Source organism: Spea bombifrons, chromosome 10 (assembly GCF_027358695.1).
Source record: "Spea bombifrons isolate aSpeBom1 chromosome 10, aSpeBom1.2.pri, whole genome shotgun sequence".
Taxonomy (NCBI): domain Eukaryota; kingdom Metazoa; phylum Chordata; class Amphibia; order Anura; family Pelobatidae; genus Spea; species Spea bombifrons.
The window spans coordinates 34024690-34044989 of NC_071096.1; the positions used below are offsets into that span (position 1 = coordinate 34024690).

The 20300-nt window shown below is 46.0% G+C and overlaps 1 protein-coding gene across 3 annotated transcripts in view; it reads left to right on the forward strand.

Moving 5' to 3' along the window:
- ZFHX3 (zinc finger homeobox 3) overlaps positions 1-20300 on the forward strand; it is a 51116-nt gene that overhangs the window by 18079 nt on the left and 12737 nt on the right. For all 3 annotated transcript variants that reach the window (XM_053449639.1, XM_053449638.1, XM_053449636.1), the window contains exons 2-6: positions 1090-3824; positions 5554-6050; positions 13676-13910; positions 19855-19962; positions 20161-20285. In XM_053449639.1, coding sequence (XP_053305614.1) covers positions 1136-3824; positions 5554-6050; positions 13676-13910; positions 19855-19962; positions 20161-20285 — 3654 coding nt within the window. In that variant the 5' untranslated portion in view covers positions 1090-1135. The remainder of the gene's footprint in view (positions 1-1089; positions 3825-5553; positions 6051-13675; positions 13911-19854; positions 19963-20160; positions 20286-20300) is intronic.

Here is a 20300-nt window from a genome sequence, read left to right on the forward strand (position 1 = left end):
ATTCATGAAAATTGTGTAGACAGAAAAAGAAAAAAGGTGAAGTCCCAGTGAGTCTGGGCTGGGCTACTTCACTTTTATTTCTGGGTGTCAACTTTTTGGGGTAAAATGTAGAAAAAAGGGTATCTGCCTCGTCACCAATCTGAGGGTTCAGATTGGCCTGTATTGTAATTTTTTTTTTTTTATCGTTAATATATTCATTTTGGTTTAGTTGGTGGAAATAATTTAGACGTTTTCACTCGTTCCCTGGCCTGGGGAGCACAAGGGGTTTTACATCAATAAACAAGTCCCCAGTGCCCCGTCAAAGTGTATCTCTCCCATCACTGCCTCCCCTTCCCACAGCTTCCTGGAACTTACCAGGCCTTTATGGCATTGATTTTACAATTAGTCTGTTAACCCTCCCGCCCTTCCAGCCTTGACAGTGCCGCTGACCAGAGCCGTCAATCAGCTTAGCTGGTCATGGGGTAAGGTTCCATTTTGGTCACAGCGGTGGCATTAAATTCTGATACCTCCCGTAGCTTTTGTGCTAAACGTTTTCATAATAGAAGAACTCAAACACCCTTTCTACCGATAACTTCCAACAGGAAACCTAATATGTCAATTTGCCATCTCACAATCTGCTTCACCTGGCCACCAACCATGGAGCCTCAGCGGAGACTTATAAAACTTCTTGAAAAGGAAAGTCACAGCTATTAATGACTTGAGATATTAGGAGTGAAGATCATGAGATGCTCGCCTCAAATATGACTTCAAGAATTTAATTATCACAAAAGTGTGAATCTTGGGTTGCACTGATCAAGCAGCAAATTTTTAATTTGCTCACGAAATCATGAATCCAAGAGATCCCAGAAAGAGCTTCTCAGCAGCCTCTGTTTTTCATGAGGCAATCCCGCACCTGCCCCTCTCAACAATGCCTTTGTGATATAAAAGAAGAAATGATTTGTTTGTCACTTTGCTATTTGTGTGCTTTCATACTCCAGAGTTTTATTAGATGTGTGTTTATGTCATATGTACCCCGTGGTTTCTGTCTGCGTTTTGTTTTATATTGCGCACCTTGCACTCCACTAACCTTTCCTCTCTGTATTTTGGCAGGTCCGAGCTGTATTGGGTGCAATGACCTCTCTATACAGACCTCGCCATGGAAGGCTGTGACACTCCTGTCATCCCTGGGAAGGACAATGGGTGCAGCGTTCCACCAAACAAACAATGGACTGATCTCAACAGCACTCTCCACCTTGACGAATCTGGCAGCATGGAGCAGTCCAACATTGAAAGCCATGGGTCTCTGCAAGGTCTGAGTGGTTCATTTAATGAGTGCATCTCTGAAAACTCTAATCCATCCGGTGCCATCTCTGATCCTCCTGGCAGAGCAGTAGGTTGCAACGAATGTTCGTCCTCCTTTGCTAGTTTACAGAACTACATGGAGCATCATTGCCCTGGTACGCGGCCGTCTCTTGCACTGAAGGAGGAGAGCGAAAGTGATGTAAGTGAGGAAGGGGAGGAGGAAAGCGACGTGGAGAATCTGACTGGAGAAATTGTCTACCAGCCCGATGGCTCTGCCTACATAGTGGAAAGTGTCAGTCAGCTGATCCAGAGCGGTGAAGCTTGCGACAGCAGCCCTGGTGAGGCCCTTCTTAACCTGTATGCGAACTCCTTGCCCAATTCAACAGGAAAATCAGAGGAATCTTCCTCTGTAGGCCCTGCTTACCCACAAATTATCAACACTTTCCATATAGCCTCGTCTTTCAGGAAGTGGTTTGAGAGTTCAGACAAGTCTTTCCTGAATACCTCAACCGCAGCAGGCGTAAGCCCGGTACTGCATAGCTTCCGGGTTTTTGATGTGCGACACAAAAGCAACAAAGATTACTTAAAAAGTGACGGTTCTGCCAAAAGCTCGTGTGTATCCAAAGATGTCCCCAACAATGTAGACCTGTCCAAATATGATGGCTTTGTGCTGTACGGTAAAAGGAAACCAATTCTAATGTGTTTTTTGTGCAAACTCTCCTTTGGCTATGTTCGGTCATTTGTGACCCATGCTGTGCATGATCATCGAATGACTCTCAGTGAGGATGAGCGGAAAATTCTTAGCAACAAGAACATTTCTGCCATCATTCAAGGAATTGGTAAAGATAAGGAACCCCTTGTTAGTTTTCTGGAACCAAAAAACAAAACTTTTCAGCACCCTTTAGTTCCTTCAGCAAACACTACCAGTCCCGGGAGTGGTTTTTATGGGAAATTTAGCGGCATTCGAGTGGAGGGAGATGAGTCCCTGCAAGCTAGCCTAGCACTTCTAAAAGATAATGACACTACAAACATTGGGGTAGAACAGACACAACCCAATATTTTGACACCAAATTCCCTCCTCAGTCTTGGCGGTTTGGCAAATTCCCCCCTTAACATGTCTAGTAGCTCAATTCCTTTTAATTCCTCAGACACTGGCACTACCAAAGCTTCCTGCAGCAAGGAATCCGATATGGTAGACCTGGGTAAGCATCATTTGGGAGACCAGGAGAGTGTACCTAAAAGGCTAAAGGCAGAGGAGCGAGACGAGGTGGAGGAAGAAGAGATGGATGAGGAGGAAGATGACATAGAGGAGGATGAAGAGGATTGCAAAGCAATGTTTCCAAGCGGGCTTGACGAAGATTTTTTGGGTAGGGCTCAAGATCGGTCTGGGGTGTTTGCCGGGAGCAGCGGCAAAAAGGACCTAGCTCTCACAAACCAAAGTAAATTGAACTCTAATTTAATGCCTAACATGCCCCAGCCTGTGAGGGGCACATCTACTTGTTCTTCTTCATTTGTTGTCTTTGGTGCAAACAGGAGGAACCATTTAAGCTTTAACACTGATGGCGTTGGTGCCAGCTTGGCGGAGGGTGGGCCGAAATTGGACTTTATGGACGAAAGTGCCAATAGGGACAATGTCACAGCACCTGAACCAAATGAAAGTGCAGAGGGAGAGGAAGGAGGCTTTTCCACCCACCACCAGCATGCCGATAACCCATGTGATCTGGGAGCAGGTGATTGCCTTCCAGGGAGCGGGGTGGAGTGTCCAAAGTGTGACACTGTGTTGGGCTCTTCACGCTCACTTGGTGGACACATGACAATGATGCACTCTCGGAACTCTTGTAAGACTCTTAAGTGTCCAAAGTGTAACTGGCATTATAAGTATCAGCAGACGTTGGAAGCACACATGAAGGAGAAACACCCAGAGCCGGGTGGCTCCTGTGTCTACTGCAAATCTGGGCAGCCTCATCCACGGCTTGCCCGGGGAGAAAGCTACACTTGTGGTTACAAGCCTTTCCGCTGTGAGGTCTGTAACTACTCCACCACTACCAAAGGCAACCTCAGTATTCATATGCAGTCAGACAAACATCTCAACAACATGCAGAACCTGCAGAATGGGGGGACCGACCAATGTTTCAGCCACACTGCCGGAGTTGCTGTTGCTGCTGCCACTGCAGCTGCTGCCTCCAACATTAGTAATTCTTGTGGGGCCCCTTCTCCAACCAAACCAAAAACGAAACCCACCTGGCGCTGTGAGGTGTGCGATTATGAGACCAACGTCGCCAGGAACCTGCGTATTCACATGACCAGTGAGAAGCACATGCACAACATGATGCTGCTTCAACAGAATATGACTCAAATCCAACATAACAGGCACTTGGGGCTCAGCAGCCTGCCCTCCTCTGCTGAAGCTGAACTGTATCAATTCTACCTGGCGCAAAACATGAACTTGAAGATGGACAACGCAGCATCGGAGTCCCAGTACATCATGGGCGGCTTCCAGCTTGATCCATCAAGTCCCATGGCAGGGATGGCCCCAACTCTAGGTAAGCACAGTCCTTCGTTACATATGATCCACCAACTTGGGTGTTTTGAGTTTTGAACACATCACTCCATATATTAACCATTAAGCTGTCACAAGCCCAGTAAGTGGATGACTGTAAAGCCTTGTGAGAGTTGTAGTCAAATAACGGCTACAGGTCTAGCTTTGGCAGTTAAGGTGGGACCAGGCGCTGCTAAAACGTTTCCCTTTACTATAAGGCTATATTTATATTTACCAGGAACATTGTATAATGATTATTAGGTATGAGTTTACGTAAAGCTACATGTCATTCCTGGTGTAATTCTGAGGGGGTGGATGCGTTTCGGCATTAGCGTTACTGTTGCACTAGTCCCAGTTCTGTGAATTAGTTAAATAGTCACAGATTCGAAGGTCGCAAAAAAAAAAAACTTGGCTTGCTCTATAGGAAAGCAAAAAATGTTTCTTTTTACAAGTAACCATCCTACTGCTATTTTTAAAGGGATACATTCATCTAAAAACAAAGAGCTTGTATGAATGAAACATGCTTTTCTTCTTTGACTTAAATAAAAAACTTGCTGTCCCCCCCCCCCGAATACGCAGGCAACCATCTTGCCCGATCACAATTTAGACTGGTTACAATGCTGAAACCTGAAGCAGATAATTGTTCTGAGATGGGAAAACTTTTTTTTTTTCTTATTTCTGCTTGTTGAATTACATCAACCTCTGTTTAAGCAAGTTTAGAATGTAAGTGTATTACATAATTAGTCTCATACCTATTGAAAGGAAAGGCAAGTTCGGACAACAGCAGTTAGCGCATGATATTTTAAGCACGCATCAGCCTTTTTTTTTATTTTTATGGGAGACTGTCTCTTTTAGTAGGCATTTGAGATGAGAATTTGTGTCCCCCTGTCACCGTGTCGGCAAAGCCACAAATCTTAGAGCTGTTTGATCACGTGAAACGGGGGGCTACACCCAGGCTTGTGATACAAGAGAAGGACAGAAAAGGCTCGGCTTCTCTCTCCCTCCCAAGAGAAGACAAAAATACCATTATATTCATTTTAATGACAAAGCAATTAACCCAACAACAAAGATACTATTCATTTTGTACGTTGGACATGTTCCTGGAATTGCTTAATTGTGTTTCTTAGCAGGATTGCACCTTTAATGCACTCGATGTTCTCTGAAAGATACTGCATAATTTACATTGTATATTTGTATACAATAACCAGCGAGTTAAGCAGACGCTTAGTGCCTGCGCTGCAACAATAGCCACCTGGTAGGTCTCCAGTTGGGGTTGTACTGTAACTCTTCTAATGCTCTGCCAGCCGATGGTGTTTTGGGACAATGGCCGGAGGGCCACAGGTTGGCTTCCAGTGGGCATGGAGTGTAGAATTAGAAATGGTTGGAGAGGTTGTGCTTCCCCTCCTGAGCCCCTGGTTACTTATTACTCATTAACTGCAGGTGGAAGATTCACTCCAATGCAGTTTCATTAAGGATCAGTGAAATTATTTAGGAGCTGTCTGTCCCAGCACTAATACGAAGCACTTGTTGTCGCGTGAAGCTGTGGGCTACATTTACTTTACAAGTCTTTTTGTTGTTTTTGAACTAGAATCTGGGTTGACATTTACAGAACTGAATGTGTCTCCAGCATTCCGTGCCATATGATGAGTTTCCTGCATGTCTCTGACCCACTAACAATGTCTCTCCGTGTTCTGCTCGTGTCATTGTGTGTTGTTTTTTCTTCCTCCCTGCAGTGGGTGGTGACATCCCTTTGGACATGCGACTAGGGGGTGGACAGCTGGTGTCTGAGGAGCTCATGAACCTTGGTGAAAGTTTCACACAGACAAATGACCCTTCGTTGAAACTCTTCCAGTGCGCTGTGTGCAACCGCTTCACCACCGATAACCTGGATATGCTAGGCCTGCACATGGGGATGGAACGCAGCCTGCCGGAGGAGGAGTGGAAGGCGGTGGTGGGAGATTCTTACCAGTGTAATCTCTGTCGCTACAACACCCAGCTGAAGGCCAACTTCCAACTGCATTGTAAGACTGACAAACACATTCAGAAGTACCAGCTTGTGGCTCACATCAAAGAGGGTGGGAAAGCCAATGAGTGGAGACTGAAATGCGTGGCCATCGGAAACCCCGTGCATTTAAAGTGCAACGCCTGTGACTATTACACCAACAGCCTGGAAAAGCTGCGTCTGCACACTGTGAACTCCAGACACGAGGCCAGCCTAAAGTTGTACAAGGTATGGTGGACGGGGGCAATGTTTGTGGGTTTTGTTTCCGGGTCTCGGAACCATACAGCGTTATGACCAGAGTTTATTTCTAGCCGTTTACAAAGCATTGTTTCTGCTGTGCGCTCAGAATCCTGTCCTCGTTTCGCATTGAACTCACTTGTGCCGAAAATATTAGCTCACCTTAGAATGCCAGGGTCTTGGGCAAATTTCTGAGAAGAGGCTTATTGGCATAGCTCATGTATCAACGACTTGTTCCTTCTAGTAGTAAATTTGGCCTTCGAGTCTTTATTAAGAGCTCAGTTCTCGGGCTCTCCACCTTTTTTTCTGCTTGGCGTTGATTGCGGTTCTCTAACCACTGTAACCATAGAGGCGTACAAGATCCCGTAAATAGCCTCTCGCTAGCCCCGCAGAATTCCTCCAGACGCTGTTATTGATTTTCACTGGACTTAAAGCCTCAACCTCCTTGCTAATCATTCCATAATGACTTTAGTATAAATGGCCAGGTATAGTTCCCCATAAATCTCTGCAAGCTCCTTTTTTTTCTTGCCTTCCACACACATGTACAAGAATATCTTTCTTGTATCCTCCCGTATTTAAGGAGGACGTTCCTTGCAGCTCTCCCCTAACATTCAGGGCGCTGCAGAGATGGAGCTGCTTTGGTGGACTTTAGCTGTCCCCCTGGCCAGCAGTTCAGGTTCGAGATGGATTGAGATTGATTGCATGTTATGTTTCTGCTCGCAAATGTAATCCATTAGCCTGGCACATCCATAATCAGGTTAGAGCAGAGTTAACTGCGTGTAATCAACTTCTCTACTGGCGGAAGCAGAAAATCTCTCCAGATGCCAAAACGCCTTCGAAGAGCTTGTGTGTATCTGTAACATACGTGTCTTCTCACTTGTTTTATTGTGTGTTGGACACGCGGCGCTCTCTCTGCTTAGATCGTCATCAATACTAGTTATCGGGCCATGTATTTCCAAGAACATGTGGGGCAAACAAATTGCTTTGTATTTATCATTGAGAATCAATAGGACCTTTTCTGTAACTACGGAGCAGTAGATTGATCCGATTACCTTGATGCGTGTCGGCTTTTCTCCGGCAGCAGGATGTGACGTCCGGTGACCGAGGCTTTGCTTACAGGGTTAGTTTGTTGGTTGGTTGATTTTTTTTTTTCCTAATGTCAGGAGTAAGGAAAGCGTCAGTGACGGCGCCAGAGGCTTCACCCCAGAGTGTTTGGTGAGGTTGGCTGGCTTTTTGGAGAGGTCCAGAAAGCGATAGGCGAGTAACTGTTGGTTGCGTTGATTCAGCATAATTGATGCGCCCTCATTTCCCACAGCTGATGAGGATTAGAGGAGCCTAGTTTAACAGTCTCATTTTCTGGTCCCAAAGCACACTTGTTTTAATGTGTTTCAGTTAATGAGGTAGAAGAGAGGAGGAGGTGTTGATGATCGTACACAGGCAGCTTTGGCTGCGAGTCTTGTGCAACATTTCACACAATAACCAGGCTAGTGGCAGACCTACACGGCCAGAAGTTTCCTTACACTACGTTGTGGTCGGCCTCCCCTGTACACATGGACTCTACATTACGTAGCGGTCGGCCTCCCCTATACACACGACCTCTACACTACGTAGCGGTCAGCCTCCCCTATACACAGGGCCTCTACATTACGTAGCGGTCGGCCTCCCCTATACACATGTACTCTACATTACGTAGCGGTTGGCCTCCCCTATACACATGACCTCTACACTACGTAGTGGTCAGCCTCCCCGATACACAGGGCCTCTACATTACGTAGCGGTCGAACTCTCCTATACACACGGCCTCTACATCACGTAGCGGTCGGCCTCCACTGTACATACGGACTCTACATTACGTAGCGGTCGAACTCCCCTATACACACACAGACTCTACATTACCTAGCGGTCGGACTCCCCTGCACATGCACTTCTGCTACAGTAATAAGGGAGCCATCAAACTGCTTTAACCCCTGCACTGCCTTTGTGTGTCGGCCTACTTCCCCGCAGCTCGTGTGTTTGTCGAAGTTCAGAGTCTAGTGAATGAAGAGGCTGAATCCTTCAGGGACCGTCCTGACAGATAGAGCCTAAAACTAACAAAATGCTGGCTCTTGAGCGGGCGGCTTGAAGCCATATGGGGAGCTTCTGTTTGTCTAGTGGGGAAGGTGGAGTGTCTGCTCTTACCGTATAATAGGCCGGCTCAGCTACAAGTGAAAGCTGTTATCTCCGGACTGGCATGGCTCCAGCCCCCCTGGCACAGAGAGGCTGACAGCTCAGCACAACACATGATACTGTTCCCCAAGGCAAAGCCACCGTTGGTTTAAGTAGGCATTAAACAATTACCCTGCCTTAGTTCTCTTCACCTTCCGCAGATTGGTTCTATAAATTGTCAGCCTGCTGACATTTTAATGTGAATTATGTCATGTGGTATCCCCTTTGATTTCAACATGCCTCGGTTTGTAACTACACGAGGAACTCAAAGCCTTGTGGTTAGCGCACACATACGAGGCCTGGGGCTTTTTGGTGGGAAGAGAAAGGAGAACGGAGGCTCGGTTCTCGGATGTTCTAGGTGCTGCGTAGAAGGAGTCGGCGCAGATTTGGGTTAAATGTGTCTGCTATTAGCTCGGCTTCTAATCCCCAGAAAGCTGCTTTGCCGTGTGGCTGTGCTGTGAGCGCACTCGGGAGTGAAATCTCTACCCCCCCTGCAGTCTTTCACCTCCTCTCCCCGACCACAAAAAGAGCAGCCACGGATTTTCCGAGCTTTGATACACTTTGAGTTCCCTTTTTTAGCCACGCGTGTTCTGGTTGTGCCGCGTGTCTTGGCCGTCTGATGTGACGTCGGAGATCCCCGGGTCCGGTTTTCAGTATAATGATAAAGTGTAGTCTGTGAGTTAGTGTATGATGCAAATATGTGTGTATGTGCACATGCACACATTTGCATACGTGAAGCCGGGACTTAACAACCTGGTTTACATGTAAATACAATGAGTGATGGTTCAGAAGGAAATCAGATTAATAACAAATGTGAATTGCTTCTGAACCATCACTCCCATCGTCCCAACAGTGATAACCCGCCACATCCTCAAGGCTTTATCTGCTTGACTGCAGGTGAGTCACTTGTGTGCTCATGTTTAGCACTTTGATACAGACGATGCACACGTCGTGCGCTGTACCAGAAACCTGCGAGGATGTAGGCGAGACGTTCAGCGTTGCTTTCTGCCCCTACAGCGAACGAGTTAATGTTGTTTTTAGTGGTTTGGGAAAGGGGCGCGTTATCCGTTTGAAGCCTGTCCGGGCTTGTTCAGCCTCCATTACGGGGATGTCCCGAGGGTCCGGCCAGCGCTCGGCCACTTCAGACAATAGGGTGGGGTCCGCACACCTTTTGTTATAATTGCTTTGCGGCTGAGAGGTTGTGTTCCTGGCCTGAGGGCCGAGAAGCTCTTTGTGTTGTGTTTGGGCTGCCTTTTATTCATTATTTATTTTACATTTCTTTATTTTATTTATTATTTTTTGCACCTCCTAAGTTGACGCGGCCTCCTGTTTATTTATCCATCCACGAGTATCACCTATTTCCTACTTGCCCGGCTGGGTTGGTGCCAGCTGGCTGTCAGTGTTGCTAGGAAACCTGTAGGCCTCTTTGCCGTTTCCTAAGGACAAGGCCCTTGCTCAGCACTATGAGCCCTGAAAGCAGCATGCATCAAAGCCAACACAATAGAGACAAGTAGGAGGCTGTGACCCCGGCCTCATCCTCCCCTCCTCCCCTCGCACTCCAGGCTTTCTGCGCATCCAAGCTCCTTGGAAATTAATCTCGGGGACTCGGCGGCTGACGTAGCAGATGTCTGCACCTTCGTTCCCGGGCCGGCACTCACTTTTTTTGTGTCCGGTTATGTTTGGTTTATTCACTGTTTGTTACGAAAACATTAGTGTTTTTTATTTTTTGTTTTTCCAACACATTGTAATAATGTTAAACGAATGGGGTCCCCCCCCGGCTTCCTCCACTCAGTGCCTCTTGGTTTGGCAAAGTGTGTGATCTCTTCTCTTCCCACAGCAGGTAGAAATATTTTTTATGGCCGTCTGTGGCTCGGTTTCCGATTCTCTCAGGGCCCGCCGGTGTGAAGCATCAGCTCGTGGCCCACTTGGGATGATACAAAATAACAAAAAACCCTGGCACATGGTTGATAAACGTTAACCTCACCTCCTAAAGCACAATCAAAGGCGGCAGATATAAATCCAAGACGGGGCTAATTTGGGGCCGTATTGTTTTGTGTTAATCTATTTTGTTTTTGTGTCCCGGGAGGGGAGAGGCTTAATGCTTAGTGAAGCATGCATAAACGGCAAGCTCATTAAGAGATGGTCTGTTTATCAGCCCTCGCTAAAAGCCCACAGCACAAGCTCGGGCAGCTACTGGTGCAGACTCCCACCGGGCCGCGGCCCCCTCCTCATTAAGCCGGTCCGGGGTATTGATCGGGAAGCTGGGTTTGAAAGAGTCTTACTTACACCATGCATTATCTTGACAGTTTGATCAGACCTGATTGAGAACCTCTTAAAGGAGCGAGCGGCCGTAATGGGAAAGTTGGACTCTGTCATCCGTTAGGGTGATTCTGAGAGCGAGAAGAACAAGCTGACATCTTGGAGCAATTGTATTTACAATTAACATGGCTGAAAACGATTGGCTGTATTGATTCCCCTTCCTGCAATTACATATCCATTGTTTACATTCCAGCACTTCAGTTATAAAAAGGAAATCCAATAATTATTGCATTATTTAAAGTTAAAGTGCCACAGAGTTTGCTCGCTGCACAAAACGCTTGATTTACTGTTCAGTGAGCTCCGCGCTGGACTTTTAATCTAAAAGTCAAAAGAAATTGGCTCTTAATGAGGCCAAAAAATAAAACTCAAGTGTCCCTGTTTGACCGTTTGTCGTTTGAGCTGGAATTTGAATAATAATCCCATTGACCGTTGTCCTTCTGTGATCTAGAAGTTCACAGGACTCTTACGGTGTGACCCGCTTCTGATAAATGTAGCAGATATTGGCCTCCTTCGTGCAGGAGAGGCGAATGAATAACACATTCGCTTTACAATGCTTTCTGTCACGCGGTAAGGAGCGTGGATAACATTGTGTGCCGTCTTGGGATATGCCTTAAATCGATAGAGCCCTAGTTCTTGTTGGGACCCCAAACTCTTCTTTTGACCCTTACAAGCAGGTTAGTCTCTGACGTCCAGACGTTCTTACACAAGTTATTTTATCTCAACGTTTTTGGTCTCTAAGATTCTATGCATTCATAAGCAGTCATTACGATTAGCGACTGCTGTAGCTTAACTTCCAGAGTGACTTTCGATATTTTATTTATTTCTTGAATAGATTTTTTGTTGTTCCAGTTCCGCGTACAGATGTCTCTCATTTGTGTGTTCCACGTCGGTTATTCCACACCACAGGGCAGGCCCTCTTATCTATACAGACTTTTTTTTTTTTTTTTTGGTCTAGTTTGGCTTATGGAATGTATTTTCAAACACGCAAAGAACATTTCCTACGGGGCAACCCTCAACACAGACTATCGTTATCTGTGCTAGTGTATCCCTGGATGATCTATAGCTCTGAGTTGTGATTGGCAAATTAATAAGTGTTTTATAAAATAAAGACTATTATTGTGCCGGCACTTGGTGGGTTTTTTTTTGTTTGTTTTTTTTCTTCCTTATTATTGATCACCTAAGCGCCAGCATGCGGGTGTCTACTAGGGAGTACTAGGCAGTCGCTTGTCCTTCCCGACAGACGACATTTCAGATTTTTATACTTTAACCTTACCTATTGGTTTTTATTGTCTTCCATGTGTATTATCGCACTGTAAAGTTTTACCCCATGCGTACTTGAACCGAGCACCGCTTCTACCTGATGTCTTCAGTTAGAGAAGAGGATATTGGGGGGGGGGGATTTACATCATATTAACTTAAAACATATTGGATAGGGGAGAGGGTGAGTGATGTGGGGAGCGAGTTGCCCCCCTCCCCGACCAGGAAATTCCAAGCCTGTCTGCAGGTGCTGGGCTGTTCAGGATGGATCCAGCCTTAGACTTTTATGGAGTATTTGGAACAGGCTGAGAGGACAGCTGCCTTCACATACCTTTTTCATTAAAGAGATGGATTCTCCAGCTGAAGACTTTGTGATTTATGACCCGGGGTTATGAAGATCTGAAAGGAGCTGAGAGAGGCCTCAGATTTTTGGGCAAGGAGGGGGGGAAGTGGCCAGGGATGAACATATTCTGCAGATCGCATTAGAGCATTCCAGGCTCAGAAATCTCCATTCTAAACAAATTATTATTCTACTTCTCTGCGCTGTTAGAAACCAGAGACACTCTTAAGACTTTTATCTTGGTCTGATCACTTTTATTGTTGTTGTTAAACTTTGCGTTTCCTCCGTCTCGTGGCACATTGCATGTCCTGCGTGGTATGTGGAATGTGTTTTCCATGTGCGGCTCGCAATTTGGTCGCGCAGAAGAGCGCACGGAGTTCTGTGTGGTTGCCGTGTCCTTTCCCTTGGGGTACTCCCCGCCTTCCATCACAATGTTCTTCTGTCTGTTCTGCTTTAAAGTGGTGCTTCAACTAAACCTGATCAATATTTTGCTTTCCATGCGTGAAGAACCAGATGTTAGAAGTTTCCTATTGTTGGGAAAAACGGCCCCACAAGCTTTCTAGCAATCAATGGGATAACACATGCGCCGTTGTCACCTTCACAGCTAACAGGGAAAAAGCCTTCCTTTTTTTTTTTTTTTTTTTTTTTTTTTTCGTTTTTTTGATCTCGTGTGTTTGAAAGCTTGATTCAGAATAATAAATAATATAACTCTTCTCCATATTTGATAAATACGAAGAAGTCAACGCTTTGGAAGCCAAGACTATATAATGCTCTTTATCCACCTTCTGGCCTCCTATAGAGACACCTTGTCCTCACCTGGATGAAATCTTTTTATTGCGTGATGACCGGCTGTCCCCATGCATCTCCATGTAATCTTCCCTCCGGTCCTTTAGCGTCTTACAGCTGGCGGGCCCCCCGAGGACGTACCGCGTTTAGAGCCTCTCTTATGTCCCCCGTTCCACCTGGCTCCATGTGCCTATTGTGCGATGCCTTCCGCGCTCCTCTTCGTGGCATCTCGCTTTGGGGTCTGGAGAGTCACACCTATTCTGTAAATAAACATCTGCCCTTTGGTCCCATGGCATGTCTGGCTCCTTGTTAGCAGAACAACGTGAGCTTTGCAATTAAAGCTTTTCTGTAGAGACAGGATAGCACGCGTTAACACTCTGCTGGTGCGAAAAATACATTATTTGGCTCACTGTGATTGCTTCTATGTCCAGACTGTTTTTAATGTGACTGTTTCACACCAATTTTATTGCCAACTTCATATGATCAACACTTCTTCAAGGGAGGTCTGCCTGCGGATCTCCCGATGAAGACGGAAGTTGTAAGTTCACCGGCGAGGCCAGCCAAAGCAGAAAGGGCATCCCTGTACTTTGAAAATATACTTTTTTGTTTTGTTCAGTTTATTTTCTTTCTCTAGTCTGTCCCATTTTAATTTGCTTCTGGTTTACTGTTTTTTTGTAACAATTTGCCTGCTTTGTTGGTCTCTCCGCAGCACTTACAGCAGCATGAAAGTGGAGTGGAAGGAGATTCCTGGTACTATCATTGTGTTCTGTGCTCCTACTCCACCAAGGCCAAGCTCAATCTCATCCAGCACGTGCGGTCCATGAAACACCAGCGCAGCGAGAGCCTGCGCAAACTTCAGCGACTACAGAAAGGACTCCCGGAGGAGGACGAGGATCTGGGCCAGATTTTCACGATCAGGACATCTTCATCTCCCACAGAGACCGGTAGGTTGGCGGGGTTACTGTCTGGGGAGCGTATACAAGTTGGAAGGTTAGCTAGTCCTATAAGTTACGCGGGACACGGCGTCTCAGGCCTTGCTTCTACACGGTCACGATTTTTTTTTAGATGACACCCACACTGGGAAGGTACACACCTGTGTTCTGTGGCACATCTGCTTTCGATATTTTCACAGATTTAAAGCCATACTAAAAGTCCTCTCCACCTGCCCCCTGGGGTGCTTACTGCTAATTGCAGCAATAACGCGGCAGAAGTAATATCTGGAGAGGCGAGCGCTTTTACCCAGGATGCCCTTGGGATACAACCACATTTTTTGTTAGTAATACAAGTGCCTAGTTTTGTGGAAATGCCTGTGTAACTGTAGCATTCCTCCTGTTCCTTCCTTGGGCCTTTTTTCAGACCTAGGACATTCATAAGCTTCCCTGTTCTTTCCGAACTCCCAGATCTGCAGCTCGGGGGTACTGCGCGCTCTCCCCGCAGAGCCGAGAGGTGTTGGCTGCGCCTCTCGCATTCCTCTGGTGAGACAGGATCTTCTTACTGGACATATTGTTTCAGCAGATTCTGCTAATCTCTGCCGAGGCCTTGGCATCTCTCCTCTAACACATTGCCCCCATTGTTACCGGTCTCCGATGAGAGAGGGTGGGGTGAGGGGTGGCGGTGGGGTCTAGTAGGGAACCGCAGCACAAAGCCTTCTCCTTGAAGAGAGCTTTTGTTGAGACCGGAAGAGGGTGATCGCTACTGTCAGCTCATGACTCCAGCAGTGTGTCAGTGTCCGGGGCCGCCTCTATCGGCTGCCCATAAAACTCTGTGTTTTGTGTAGAATCAGCTTCCCGTTAACCCTGTGTTGGGCTAGACCTCTCTGTTTCGAGATGCGTCTACGTTAGTCCTCTGCGTGACCAGCTCGATCACGCCCAACGTTTTCCTTTTATAGTTGCAGATACAGGTAAATCTATGATCACCCAGGCCGTGATCGAGGCTTTCTAGCCGAGATAGGCACAGAGAGAGAGCGAGAGAGAGAGAGAGAGAGAGAGAGAGACAGTCGTCCTGGTATTTTTAAGAAGTATAATTAAAATTCCCTGTCAGTTAGAGAGATGTGAGGGGAGAAAAAAAAGACAAATTACGCAGAGCGTGAAGGCCTTAGATGATGGCGTTCATTCCTATGGTCTGTAGGTGTAGCTGAGAGAGGTGTCCAAGAAGGGGGGGGATACCCCGTATGGTTATTATGTGCAAGCAGGTGACGGCCTGGCCTGATTCTTGGACTCTCTCGCTAATTCTTTACATGCTCTGCTCCTGATCCCGCACATAGGCGGTGAGATGCAGCCGGCGAAGGGCCCAGGAATGCGAGAAATGCCATGCAGCCTGTTTCTTGTTTGCTTTCTGCGGCTCGGAGCACCGTGGCTTGGAAGAGGATATGAAACCCTCTATCCTGCTCATTTTCTTTTTTCTTTTTTTTTTTTTTTATTAAAGCGTTTGCCGGATAATTCCAGCTTCTATTTAATCTGCCCCTGGCTCTGGAAATGAGGAAAGAGGGCTGGGAATGAACAGGACACTAATACAGAGATTCTAAATAATATTTAAAAAAAAATAATAAAAAAAGCTTACTTGGCTTATAGAACTGAGCGCGTTATCCAGCATGGAAAGGCAATAGCGTGCCGTGTGTTACAGTTTTCTTTCCCTATAAGTTTTCCAACAAACTCTTTGAGAAGCAAAGCAATGCGGTTCTTGTAAAGAAGCCGTATTGGGGCTGCTTCCTTTTACGCGGGCTTCGGTAATTTGGTAAATGGCTATTTTCATGTACAGTACAGGTGGACTTCTTTATGGTTTTACTCTGATGGAGGGATGGCAGCTGAAGATAAAGGGTTAATACTAGTTAGGGCTTGCTTCCATCTAGTCCGAGTGGGGCAGTTCACTCATCCTCCTTCTCTCTACCACATATTTCACCCCCTCCCCCCCGTCCACTCATTTCGTCTCCATGCGCAAATTGAAAACGACTAACCTTGTCATATTTAGTGCACTGCTCACAGCCGCTGCCTTCCAGGGCTAATCAGGCACAAACATATTCGCAAAGTTGCTAAGCTCTGAGCTGTCTTCTAAGCATTACAGTGTCCTGTCTGCCTGCGAGGTCACTCCTATCTTGGCTGTGCCGCTCTCGTACGGCCAGTAATATTGATTGATTAATGTATAAAAAGCACCAAATCCATTTGCTTCTATGAAACTGAGCAAAGTGCAGCCGCTCGCTCAGAATTTTCACCTCATCCTTTTGTTTGAAGGACGCGTGTGAGCCGGCGTGTTTATGCCCCATCCTGCGCATGTTTCCACTTTGGTCCTTTTTATTGCAATAATGGCAGCTTGCTGCATGTATCTGTGTGGTGATCTAGGTGATGTACGTGTAGGACTATGTCTGTCTGCAATTATAGATGTTTTTTTATTTTGTCTTTCCGCAGATATAGAAAGGGATTTTCTACAAAAAGAGAACATTTTACGGGCACTAAGAAGAATCCCCCCCATTTATAATAAGATTATTTATTATTATAATTATAAATAAATAATAATGATATTATCGCATATGTTTACTTTGGTTTCATACCTTCCTTGATGCTGTAACTGTATCTGGGCCGTAAAGCCGAGCAGTAGCAGGTTAGATGTCGCCAACGTAAATCTCCCTCCTGTCGTAAACTGCATAACCGGGGCAATTGGGTAACATGTCACGCTGCCGCTCCTTTAGCTGGCAGAGCATTGTGGGATTTGTAGTCTGCAGACTCCAGAGCGCCACATGCAGTAGTTGGTATAGGGTCTTACTCCGCGCCCGGGTCTTGAGTCTGGGTCTCACAGCGTAAAGATGAAAAGTGAGTTTTCTCCTAAACCTTTAAGTGGGGAAACCATGCTAATTGTAAATCAATGCATCTTAAAATGTACCATTGATCTGCAGCTACGAGATAGAAAAGAAGCTGTAATTACCTCCCGATTTGAAGGCTTTTACTCTTAAGTTCCTGGCAAAATAAAATAATAATAAAAAAAAAACCTGTTGAAACGCTGGCTCCCTTCTGTATAGAAACCCGACACATTTTGTATCTCTGTTTTGGCAATGAAAGGGTTAACACCGGCACCATTGTGAGTGGATTGCGACCCTCTGGATAATGTCCTTATTATCGCTATTAACAGGACGGGCTGGATTGGGCAGACGTGGCAGCGCATGGTCAGGGGGAATGCTGGGAGTTGTGCCGGGCCCTCACCCGGGTTTGATGTTTGCCCTGTCGCCGCCGCCTAACAAGCGAAGAACAAGTGGCAGCTGCTGGCTAGAAATTGATTTAATTAATTGCTATGCCAATAAGCCAGCTCGTTACGGCTGCCATTGGTTAAGAGGATGGCTAACAAGTCCATTGATCAATGAAGCCAATAAAGATTTTAGTCATTAATGAGCAGAGCACTAATTACTGTGATCCGGTGACCGATTAGGTTTAGTGGCTCGTGAGCCGGTGCGCACGCTTGCCGTTCAGCGTGCGGATGACAAGCCGCGGCGGCGGGTGTAATGGAAGCAGGGGCACATTGAGCAGCGCCTGCTTGCACCCTGACGGAGCGCCGCTATACTGACAAAACCCAAGTTGTAAATGTGACATGCGTGGCCGGGTAGGTCTGGCAGTAGTGTGTGATCCGCGGCCCTTTGCTAAATTTAAGCAGGTTTCGGCTTCTAGGGGCAATCTGACCTAAAAGAGCTTACAAAGTATCCCTTCCACGAACACAAATAAACGAGTCTGGTTTGTATATAAACAGGCTTTAGAATCTTAAAACGTAGCTGCGTTTTTCTTTTTGTGCCAATGAACCAACTGCGTTCCATTGCTTTTTATTATATGGCTGCCTTACCTCTGTGTCAAGGCGATGTTTGGTATTTATTTATATGACTCTTGTGTATTATTTATTCAGACACATCGCCTAACGTACTCTCTTCATAGAGGAACATTACCTACAGGTTGTATAAAAGCAGACCAGCGACGCACTTCCTTTATGATGGAGACCCCTTAAAGTTTTCAGTGCCGCGGGGGGATGTAGACATTCACCGTGAGAAGCGCTGATAGGAAAAGACGTGCGGTTAGGACTGCCTGCAGGTGCGAGATGGCGCAGGCCGCTGAATCCTGTACTTCTCAGCTTGTCTGCTCCTTCCCTTATTGACCCGGTCAGACCCCTTGTGAGCTCTTTAATTGAAAATTAATAAGGGATCAATGCAGAAGGCTATTTGCATATTGATTATTCACCGTCCTAAATGCACCATATGTGTAGCTGATTGATCGGAATCGTGAGCCTGCCTGGGAAAATGGTTTTCACACGGGTGTGAGGCGTCCTGTGCACGGGATGCCACCCACTTCCGAGCACCCGGTAAACGCATGCACCGGATCATCACACCAGGAACAGATACTTGGCGGAAGATAGCATGGTTGAGGATGTAGGATACATTTTTTTTATTAAGCTGCTGCCTGGCCAGAAAATGTCTGTTTACGTTTTCACTAGGTCATAGAGTGTCGCTTCTTGGACCGACGGCCACCAGATGTTACTTTTACTATCATCCAAACCTGGTCTGGATGAATTGAAATGAACGAATTGTGCCTTTTATTCAAATAAAATGAAAGTTGCGAGTTTGGTGCCGATACACAGAATTCAGCTATTAGTGGATTTCCGTGGTCAGCGTGTACATGTGTTTCTGGGTTAAAAAGCATCGCCAGAATTTTATGGGGTTACTTGTGCGGGAAATATGGAACGACACAATGACACCATTAAAATGATATTTTTTGTGTGTCTGTGTAAATATAATTGATACACAAGTTTCTATCTTTACTCAATGGCTTTGTGAATCTCCCGGCTGCGTGACAATAGGCAATAGGAATATTACACTGATGCTAGTAAAAGCCCAGTCTCCTTAGCATCAGACACAGCCTTGGAATTAATTCACTCTGTGTCCAGTATTAAGGTTGGTTGATTGCCCGACTCCTTTCTATTCATTCATGCACCTTGCTTTGCTAAGAATGACACCTGTAGGCCGTGTGCGGTATTGCACGCAGCCGGCGTGAACAGTCACAATGCAGCATAATCCGAGAACCTCGCCGATGGCTCTTCTGTGGTCATTCAGGGATGCAACATACTCTGCGTAGTCTGCGCATGAATACTATATGACATGTATTTACTGATGTGTGTACTAGGTATCTGGGGAAAATGTTTCCCCGTGTACGCCTTCCTGTTTTTCCACCCCTGGCAGTAGTGGTAGTGGTTAAAAATCCAGCCCATTTATTGCAGCAGTATATTCTTAGACAAATGCATTATATTTTATCTTCTACCTCTTTGTTTCCATCATAGTGTTAATATTGTGTTGGGTTGTTCTGTTGTTACCCGCTCTTGCGATTGGGCAATCCTTTGCTTCTTTATCTGCTGTATCTTAAGATATAATTATCGTTCTTTAAGGTGTTAAATAGGAGAAATGCTAACGGCTTCCTTTTGCGAAGTTGTCCGTTTGTTGAAAGGCCTGTGTCATTATGAAAATGGGATGTATAGTGAATGGTGGGGGGATGAATTGCCCGACAGACTGAAAGGAGGCTTGACTCTAGCACGCTGAAACCTGGTTTGATTCTTTGTGTCCTTCGGCGAGTATCTGGCATTTCCTCTGCCTCAGGCACAAATTATCTATTCTGTGGGCTACTTATGGTCTCATGGTCTGTACCTGGGGAAATCCATTATGCAGCTTAAATGCTTTTGCCATATAGCTGAACAAAAGATTACAGCATAGACGTATTGACAACATGGTTACTAATTATCCAAGGTAATGACCGCGTCTCTAAGGCTGCATTATTTCTGGTGTTCTTTGTGTTCTGAAGTGTTGTATTTTGGCACAACGTGCCCCCCCTCCCCATTTCATTATTTAATCAGAGGTGATCTCTTTCATTTCAGAAGATCCAGCAGAGGATGCAGAAGGTCCCTGTGAAACTGTCACTGATCCTGAAGAAGTTCCAAAAGATCAAGTACCAGATGGGGCAAAAGACTCCACCAGGAGCACAGGTATAATACACCGAGCCAGGCCCCGTATGAGTCGGTTGTCCCTGACAGATGCACGTGTGTTTGCCCTGACATCAGTCCAGATCTGGCTGCGACTGCAAAAGAACAAAGGACATGGAAAGGGATGTATGGAGTGTGTTGTGTTTAAACCTGGAATTTCTAGTGTATATTTATGGTTGTGTGTGTAATTTACCCCCTCAGCTCCTTCTAACCCATGTGAGAAGGACCCTCCTGATACTACACTCCCCAAACTTTCATCTACCACCAGCGCAGAGCTGCCTTCCTCCGTGAAGTCAAAACCAGCGGAAGAGAAGAAGCCCGAGCAGGTAACCTGAGATCCC